The following is a 10000-nucleotide window of genomic DNA, read 5'->3' as shown; positions in this document are numbered from 1 at the left end:
GTGGATGTGCTGAGGGTTAAGACTTAGGGAATGAGCCTCCACCAGATCTGTCACTTCCCCATCCAACATACGAACTCCTGTGGAAAAAAAGAAAGACAGAAAATGTCCTGCAGGTAAGGTGAAGTTTCTTAACTATGTAGAAAAGGTTGTCCCTTTTCTACATAGTTAAGAAAAGGCACAAATCAAATCTTATGCTAAGTCGCACGTGAAACCCTAAGGGAGATACATTGACTATGGATTTTCTTCAGATGTTCATGTCCAATCTTTTGGTTTCCGAAGTTGAGTGATATTACTTCATGGTCAGAGCTGAACATTCTTATTGGTGCATTTATTTCTTGGAGACTGGATAATTTCACCTGCCTTATCAAAACCGCCTCGGACAATTAGCAGGTTGCTCAAAATGCTGCTGTGATGTTTCTGACAAAGTCACCTATGCTTTCTCACGTCACAATGCTTTCTGTCCTGCTCCACTGGCTATACGTGCATTTCAGAGTACAGTATCACAAGATCTTGGTGCGTCCTTACAAATTTCTAATTTGACAAGCATTGGCATGCATCTCAGAAGCCTTACATCTGTATGCAGCTAACATGTCACTGAGATATTTGTGATCAGGGTCTGCTGGTTATGTTACTGACAAGGCCGAAAACTAAAAGTGACACATAGCCCTTCCAGCAATAGCCCAAGGAATTAAGTCCTGTTGAGTTTGAGAACCTTAGACCGTTTAGTTTTTCCAAAATGCTACAAAAATACACCATATTTGAAAATTGCTGAGCTTTTTATTATTTACTGATGTTCTATAGAATTTCAGGATATCTTTGCAGCTCATTCTGACCGTAACAGAGCAAGAGAGAGCAAAACATTCAGCAAATATCAGGAAAGTCACAACTTGCTTTTTTTCATCCTCTTGATTTTTCAACATCTGTCATAAAACTCGCCGGAAGTTGATAGCTTTTTGAAAATCCCAGAACCAAGGTAAAGAGCAACATTCTCCAAGACAAAGATGCAGAACGTGCTGCCCCAGCAATGTTATGTATCCTAGCTGTGCTAATTGTTAACAGAAGATGGCTGACTCCATAATATTTGTATTTATTTTAAGACATTAGTAAAACCTTGTTTTACAGTAGCTACTTTCTCATAAATACAGTATGACTTTCCTTTTGCTTTGAAAACAAATAATTCATGAATGCTCATTGCAGGAAAGCTAAAATTAATATTTCAATGGTGTTCATATTTTTGTATATTAAAATTTTTAAAGAGGAATCTGAACTGTCTAAACACAGCCAGTGTAGGCTTTGCAAAAGTTTTAAATTGGACACAAAATTCTGGTTGCTGCGTCTCTAACAACAACAGGAAACAAAAGAATCAAACCGCTGAGGTTTTAATGATTTACTGCACAAGGCCTTCTGCTCTGAGGAATACCACCAGAATTTTATCCTCAAACAACAGTCCAGCTGTTAAACCAAGGACAGCTGTTTCTTCCTACTTAGAAAGAAGACACAGCGATACAGGAAGGATAAGCACACAAATCTGACACACCGCTGACAAAAGAACCACATACAGAGAAACAAGCCGAACCTCCAACGGACCAACATGTCCACAGGGTAGCACTAAATGTCACTTTTCATCATACCTGAACACGTTCTGTGCCTTTGAAGTTCACAGCCTCAGATCACTCCTCTGAACATTAACAGCTGTAGAAAGCCATGAAATGCACCACCCTCAAATAAGGTCCATTACCGGCTTGGGGCCCATGGACATCAGAGGCAACATTATGAGTGATGACGTTCACATTAGAGTTTTTAGATAAAGTAAGCTGGCGGAGAGGCAGACAAGGCAGTTATTACTCCGCAGGGGTGCAACGCGAGTTTGAACGCTGAAGAGTATGTAAGAAACATAAATGGGTGACATAAAGCGCATTGTTTGCTTCGTGATGATTATGCAAGAGCGTTACCGCAGAAGCAATGATGATTACTGTCGTAACAATTCCCATCAACATCCTGAAGCTTTACAACGCCGTCTCTAGGCGCTGCTGTGCACGTTCTCTGCAGCTACGCTGAGTCACGGTTAGCAGGTAAGGGTGCAGCGAATGCGTGTCTGTGTGTGTGTGTGTGTTTGTGCAAATGCAAGGCAAATAAGGACGGAAGGAAGGAAGGAGATGGAGAGTAAGTCAAGTAGGGTCAACTGCACAGTTTTTGACCCAAATCACTTATCATCATTATTTTTTAAGGGGCACACACACACACACATACACACACACATTTGAGTACTTTTGCAAACCCAAATGCTTCTCTCACAGGTACACACCCCAAACACACACCATAAGTGTCTGGGAGGAAACTGCGGTTGTTTATAAACAATTCTCTGACCCTGTGACGTGAACAGATTCACTGAGGAGTAATTTATGAGATCAGGGCCAATGCGTGGTTCTGTCGGGAGATGAATGGTAATGAAGACAAAGAAGGGGAGTTATGAGTAACATCTGTGAGCGGGACTGCTCAGAGCCGCACGGGCTCCACTGAGTCTTGTTGGCTGCCATTTCGGCAGTGACAGATTGCTTCATGACAAAAGTTACTAAAAGCCTCCTTGGAATACTCCATCAAGTGTAAAAATGTTCAGGAAGCAAAGCAAACAAAGATAAATGGTTAATTTGTGATTGACATATCATCTCTCTTAATACAGATTGTTCCATGCTGGCAGGTTTATTGCATTTTGAATAAGCGGCTGCGCCAAAAGTTTGAGCGGCTTCTCAGGCGGGTGATTTGCAGCCAGATGTCCCGCTGCATTGTGAATTCATTTTTCTTGGCATCAGCCACAATTTAAGACACACACTGATCTGTGAGTAGCGCAGCTAAACTCTTTGAAAATTGAATTAACCTTTTATTTACTTAATAAAGCAAGCCATGACGTTTGATCCAAAGACTACAAATACAGAGTTGTTTAATTTTTTAATTTTTGGTTGCCCATAAAAGTTTAAGTTCATGAAAGTAACTTTATTTCAGACCAAGATAGTCTGAGTAAATATAGAATGCAGTTTTCAAATAATGTTTTTTACAATCTAGGGGATAAAAAGGCATCCAATCCAGCCAGTCCCCATGTAAAAAAGTTATGGCTCCAACAGCTAAAGCTGGTTGTGCCCCTGTACCACCAACAACTACCATCAAGCATTTGCAATAACTGTCTTTAAAATAATATCACTGGAGGAAATGCTGGCCCTCTCTTCTTGCAATTTTTTTTTAAATTCAGTCACACTAGAAGTCTTTGAGTAGGAACCTCTAGTTTAGGATCACACCACAGCACCGTAATCAGATTTAGGTCCGACCTTTAACGAAGCCACTGTAAAACCATCACTTTTTGAAGGAGTCTTGCTGGGTGTGGTTTTGATCATTGTCCTGTTGCACGAATAAAGTGCAATGAAACTACCACCACCACCAAAATGTGCCATAATTATAATGTTCCTTTTCTGAAATGCCATGTCAGCTTTATGTCAGGTGTAGGTGGAAACAAACTTTACACAAAAGAAAAAGTCAGATTTTCTTGGAAATCGCTGAGTTGTTATTGCCAATTCCACAATAAGCCTTTGTATTTTTTTTATTTATTTATTTTGCTCAGCAATGGTCTTGGAAGTCTCACTTGGGTGCTAGTGCTATTTTTTTCCTAGTTTCTTTCTTACTGTTGAACAGTGAACAGTGATCTTAACTGAGACATGCCAGACTTTAGATGTTAGCATTGTTTTTTTTTGTTGTTTGTTTTATTTTGGTACCTGGTGGATTGGATAACTGATGTACTATTGGAGTCATTTTAATAGCTCAGTCCTGAGAAGGCTTATCACAACTACATGTTTTCTCATTTGCGTACCTTTCTCTGGTATATGAAAATAGTTTCTAATGTGACGGTTTTGAGCTTAACCTCCCCCCCCCCAAAAAGGCTCAGTTTGAGATGTGGGAGATTAATCTTAATCTTATTACCAATAACAGATAAAAAATATGTTTACATAAAAGCAGTAAAAACAAACAACACAAGTTTGGTGATTAACAAAAAACCATCAGACAGAAACTACAGCAGAAACTCATTAGGCTGAGAATTGTGAAGTCATGATCTATTTAGTCAACAAACAACTGCTGCATCTCATGATTCGCCGGGCCTCTCAGTGGTAATGGTTTAAGCAATGTTCATTGCATCCCAGTGCCTTGCTCTGAGGTGCAGTCACACTTCAACTGCTGAAAAATACAATCACCCAGTCAGTACTCGGCTCCCCATGGCGCATAAAGTCACATTAAAGATACCGGCTATAAACGCTACCACTGTGTCATTAATAAAACCTGAAGAGAGGGAGCTAACTGTGAAACTGTGCTTATACCTAAAGCGTAAGACACCAACCAAGAAATCACTATCTTTGTGAATTAATGTAAGCCTTAGTGTGCACCTCATCTTTAATTAAATTATAGAAACCTCATTTAATGTAATAATAAACTTGTTATTTATGCTGATTAAATACAGTATCCAGCATGCTCATTGGCAACCAGGGTGAAGGTGTGTAAAGAGGCTTAAAATATATTCCACAGTTATTGCATTGGGATAATCTCACGCTGTAAAAATGTGAAGAAAATAATGCCAGTGCATTTATTAAACAAGGATAAATCTATGCTTATACCAGAGCTATATTTAACTGCTGGTGGTAAGCCTTAATGTAACAATTCCTAAAATTAGTTCAGTATAAATCCACCTGATTTATACTGAGTAAATATTTAGGAGGCACTCCAGGAAAAAAAACATTTCCTGTCCGACATTGTGAATGTCAAAAAAAGAGATTTTAAAGCTCACTCCGTCTTACTCGGTTAAATAAAGTAGTAATAATGTAAACATAAGAGGGTAGTTAAATGCAACTGAAACCTCAACTGGAACTAGTGCTGGGCAATAAAAAAATCCCGATAAGATTTTGAAAAACAGAAAATTTCAAAAGCAATCATAACGGCGGTTTGTGAAACTCAGTGAGACAGATGATAGGAAGGACCTGTTAGGCTGTATCAAGATGGAGAAGAGATTGTCAACAACAGCATGAACTTGATTTGTTTTCAGTACTTTCTGGCCTGCTCAAGTTTATTTATACTTGAACAGTACTGCAAATGTAAGTTTACAAATGTAAGACAAGAAAGTTTCAGTGCTAAGCTATAATATGCTTCAATTCTTAAGCTCATTCACTGTTTAGTTTAAGACAATTTATGAAAATAAAACAAATCAGTTTTGATTTGATGAATGATTTATAGCTTATCTTAACTTGTTTTAGGTTTGTACTTAAACTGATTTCTTCTAAGAAACTAGAAGAGTAACTTGAATCTTTACCATGATAATTAACAAAATTGTTAAGTACATAAAAAAGTACTGTGATCATGTTTTGTCCATAATACGCGGTATTTCCATAATCTGGAGGAGGAAGATCTGTAAAGCAGCACAAGTGGTTTACAAACATGCTGGCCAAACTAAGACTGAAAATCAATCAATGGATGCGGTGAGTAGTTCACCCTCTACGAAGCTAAAAATTCAACATTATTTTTTAATGTATTTTGCTATTTTGTTGCAAATTGCAATTAACTGGACAAGAATCCTGCTGTGACAAACCAGACCCAGTGCATGCAACTCAGAGATGGCATAGGAGGGCTTAGTCTACTTAATGAAGTACCGTGAAGTAAGGTTAATTTAGTCAAAGTGCAACTATTTATTTTACTTTCTTCTTCTAAATCAGTGTTTCTCAACCTTTTTTGTGCCAGNTAATGAAAATTGTATTATCTAATTTAGAATTACTAATCTAGTAAATGATGAATGTATTTGAAAATTGTACTGTGACAATATCAGAATCAAATGGAAATTGTTTGAATGAAAATGTTTTGTTTAGTATTAGAAAATTGCTCAGGATTTATGCTAAATGGGGTTTTGGAAAAAATGATTGTGTTAACTTGTATACTTAGGATTGAATATTATATTTCATAGGTTAGAAAAGGAATTTTACCTCATTCTGTTCTGTTGATTTTATGTGTTATTTTTGGTTTAAGGCAGAACTCAATCTTTTGGGGTGCTGAGTGCGGAAGAGCAAAACTGGGTTTGTGGAGATAACCTTTCCCTGAACCAAATTACTGAATTTAAGTTTGTTCCTGAGAATCTATGTAAGGAGAGGTAGCGGGAGAGACTCCAGATTTCACAGCTATCTGTGAAATACTTTTCTTATGTTTTTCTTTGCCCAGATGGCCTTAGAGCCGCAGGAGGCCAGGACAAGCTCTCCGCTCTTTTTGTTAAACAAAAGAGCAAATGGCCTTTGATCTTTGCCATAAATTAGGGGGAGTTCTAAGTTTTTCTAAGTGTCCAAGATAGCTTCCAGTTGGTCAAGCAGAGGTACGCCTTATTTGAATATATTAAAGAGGAAAAACACACCTACATTATAAAAGTTCGTGCCCAGGAGTAATAATTCAGCTTTTTGCCTTTTTGCACCAGCTCTCTCCAAAGATGTGTCTTTGCCTTTCTTTTTCTATCTTTTTTTGTCTCAGGTAATGAATGTATGTCTCTGTTGTTCTGCAGTTTTGTTGTTAATTCATACTTGTTTCCTATTGAATTAAACTTTGTAATTCTGTGACGTCAACACGCATTGTTGTTTTCCTTGTGGCCACACGTGGCCGCCGAGAGGACGGCCAAGGAAGAGAGAGAGAGCCAGACTTTTTCCAAAATTAATTAATTCAGAGAATCTCTTCCTTAACAAACCACACAGTTTCACATTTTACCAGTTAAATAAAATTTATATATCTGATTACCTGTTCTCCTGTTTGTGTTCTGCATGTGGGTTAAATGACATAAACTCATCATGACAGTCACTTCACATCTGCAGAGTATGTGACAGCAAGCTAGCTGTCACATAGTAAATAAGTCAAGTGCAGCGATATATTGGATTTCATTTAGCATTTACATTTTTTGTTTAATTTTTTTAATGAAATGGGCGTGTTGTGGGCTACAGTTTATATGTGTAAAGAAGGCAGGAAAAAAAATACAATCCACAAATTGCTGTGTTAGGTTAGCTAATAGCAGCTATAATCTACAACAGCAATCGCAAAATAAACATTAGGTATAAAACCATGAAACTGCAACAGACTGAATATTCTGTTCTTTGTGCAAAATGTTTTTTGGTGTTTAATCCTGAAGCATAAAGTGGTGTTGTCAGTTGCTATGGCAACGAGTCTGCGTGTGGCTTGGTTGATACAGAGAGCAAGAAAAAAGAGGTTTTGGGTTGTACTTCAGGGGGTTTTCCCTTTGCCTTATTCTCTTATTAGCGCTAAACTAATAATACATACATGTCCAAGAGTCATTGAGTTAATGGAACTAATCTAGACGGCAGCGCAGCGCGGCTATCGGTCGTGGCGCTCAAAGCACCATAAAAGTGGTCAGAACGAAGCTTGCAACTTGAGTCTTTGCAACTAGATTTCTTCCAGATCTTGATGATCAGACACTAATGAACTATCTTAAAGGAAAACTTGGACGCGAAGTTCCGAGTCGGCGTATTGTCACTGGGAAAAATACGCCGGCAGTAAAGTTCTTTTAAAGTCAGTGTGGAGTGTGAGAACGTTGCGTAACGAGCTGTGGCCAGAGGGCTCGGTTGTGCGCCGTTACTGTGAGCCACGGAACAACCCTACAACGTCTAAAGGCCCTGGGGTGACCACTTCCAGTGATGCCAAAGGGTTGGATGGAACGGCTGCAGTGAATTCTTCATAGACCAATTAATGCGTGTTATTTCTTAACTGCAGGAGACTGCGTGTCGGTAATACAGCTTTATCTCCACTTATACACTTATACAAAATGTGATATCCTTTGTTTACAAGTTTTTTTTTCACTTTTTTTAAAAATCTAAACAGGATTTGTGAAGTTTGAACTAATAGGGGCAATCTTCCTATTCAATCTATTGTGGCTGTGTGGAGTCGTCTTGCTAATCGGAAGGTTGTAGGTTCGATTCCAGCTTCCTTGGGCAAGGCACTAAACCCCAAATTAACTACCGATCTGTGTATCGGTGTATAAATGGGTGAATGTGACTCTAGTGTAAAGCGCCAGTGGTCAAAATGTGTGACTTATACTATATAAGTTCAGACCGTTTATGTGCTCAGATGTGATATTTCTGGGAAGTTTTTATTAATGACTGTTTCTGTGGAGCTGGTGAATCTACTGTGGAAATTTCTATGTTAGAGGACGAGGAGTAGCCATTCTATGGCACAAAAAGCTGGATCCAGTTCTAAATGTCACCAGAACTGGTGTTGACTAGTGCCCCCACAGTTAAATTTCAATGTATTGCTGTACAAGAATTTGTCATTATTAAAGTCTACACACCATATGAGTGTCCCCAGAATGAAGACATTTATTTGAATGATCATATTTTATTGATGAACATTATTTTACCTCAGTGTATGTAGTAGGTGATATTAATGCAGATATATCTGATGAATATTCTTCATGTGCTAAACATATGCATCAGTTTTGTGATAATAACAGTTTCATATTGTCCTCCTGCTACCTGCAAATAGCAGGTAGTAGGAGGCCAGGTTGGAATATATAAGTGAAGCTTGGCAAACAATGGCATGGCTTGTCCATTACATTAGCTCTGCTGATGCCTATGCTGTTGTAAAATCAATAGAAATCTTATATATACGTGTCAGATCACGTTCCATTTTTAATGATGCTGGATATTAAAAGTCTTCCAGAGTTTATTTGGGGGATAAATAGTGCCCCCACATTTAAATTTCAATGGTCCAGACTCTCTAAAGATGACTGATCATATCATATCATATCATGTCATATCATATGAAAACTGATTTTCTTTTGAGTGAAATAAGTCTTCCTATTCAATCTATTATGTGCTCAGATGTTAATCCCAGTGATATTTCTCACTGTATGTATTTCAGACCTTCATACTGGCATTGTGGGTACTTTGTGTTTGTGAGTACAAGACCATACCTTTCACCCAAAAAGGCTAATAACATGAGGCCAGGTTGGAATAAACGTGTGTCAGGATACCATGCAGAAGCTAAACAGGCATATATGATGTGGGTACAAGCAGGTAGACCAGTGTTTCTCAACCTTTTTTGTGCCAGCGTCCCCCTAGCCCTTATCCAGGTCCCTCACCACACCCCCACCAAAGTAGGCTACTTTGCACCAACTATTATTTCATTATTAATATTACTATCCCTATTGTAGATGTTTTGATTTTTATGCTTGTTTCTGTATTTATCAAAGATAATTTCCCATAGAACAAAAAAGCCATGGGAATAGAAATTATTTTTCACAGGTGTCTACAAAAAATGCAATGAACATTCAAGTTAAAATCGGTAGGTCTACAGCAGCCAATCAGAGTGGAAAAAATATTCTTATTTTGTGCCATTTTCTAGTTGTTAAATATTCCACAAAATGATCAGATAAAAGATGTTCAACATGCCAGTTTAAACTTTGAACTATTTGCAAAACGACTGAGCTCTGCAACATTAAAACATGGATAGAACTGTAACTACATTAATCATAGCTCTTCTTCTCTTCAGTGTTTCTGTTTCTGGTGGTGCAGCTCTGTGCTGCCTTCAGGAGAATGGGACATCAGAGTATCATCCATAAACATTCACCCACATGGCATTTAGTGTGCAAACCAGAGCTTTCAGTGGAAAAACAAAAGTCCCTTGTAATGCCACACAAATATGAGACAGAAACATGGATTATATCTTTATATAGACCTGTCTATTGATTATAGATTAATAGTTTTACTACAAATAACAAATCTGGTTCTTAATCAAATCCTAATGAGTCAAATTGAAAGCGTCATGGAGACATCAGCCTCATGACATTAACACTGACATGAAAAATAATATTGAAGAAATATATCGAATCTAATTAAAAACATAAATAAGTGATCAGTTCTTTACTGTTATTGTCTGTAAGATATATTTATTCTCAGTTCTAGATGTGGTCTCAACAAACCCATGGCACTTT

At 37.9% G+C, this 10000-nt stretch overlaps 1 protein-coding gene across 3 annotated transcripts in view; it reads right to left on the bottom strand.

Moving 5' to 3' along the window:
- Positions 1-10000, bottom strand: part of furinb (furin (paired basic amino acid cleaving enzyme) b) — a 150540-nt gene that overhangs the window by 29615 nt on the left and 110925 nt on the right. For all 3 annotated transcript variants that reach the window (XM_015028462.1, XM_015028463.1, XM_015028461.1), the window contains one exon: positions 1-77. This exon is cut by the window's left edge and continues 96 nt beyond it. In XM_015028462.1, coding sequence (XP_014883948.1) covers positions 1-77 — 77 coding nt within the window. The remainder of the gene's footprint in view (positions 78-10000) is intronic.

This window comes from Poecilia latipinna, unplaced genomic scaffold, assembly GCF_001443285.1.
Source record: "Poecilia latipinna isolate Pla-1442-1.1 unplaced genomic scaffold, P_latipinna-1.0 Scaffold125, whole genome shotgun sequence".
Taxonomy (NCBI): Eukaryota; Metazoa; Chordata; class Actinopteri; order Cyprinodontiformes; family Poeciliidae; genus Poecilia; species Poecilia latipinna.
Note: the sequence above shows the minus strand (reverse complement) of the source record. Positions and strands in the feature narration are given on the sequence as shown.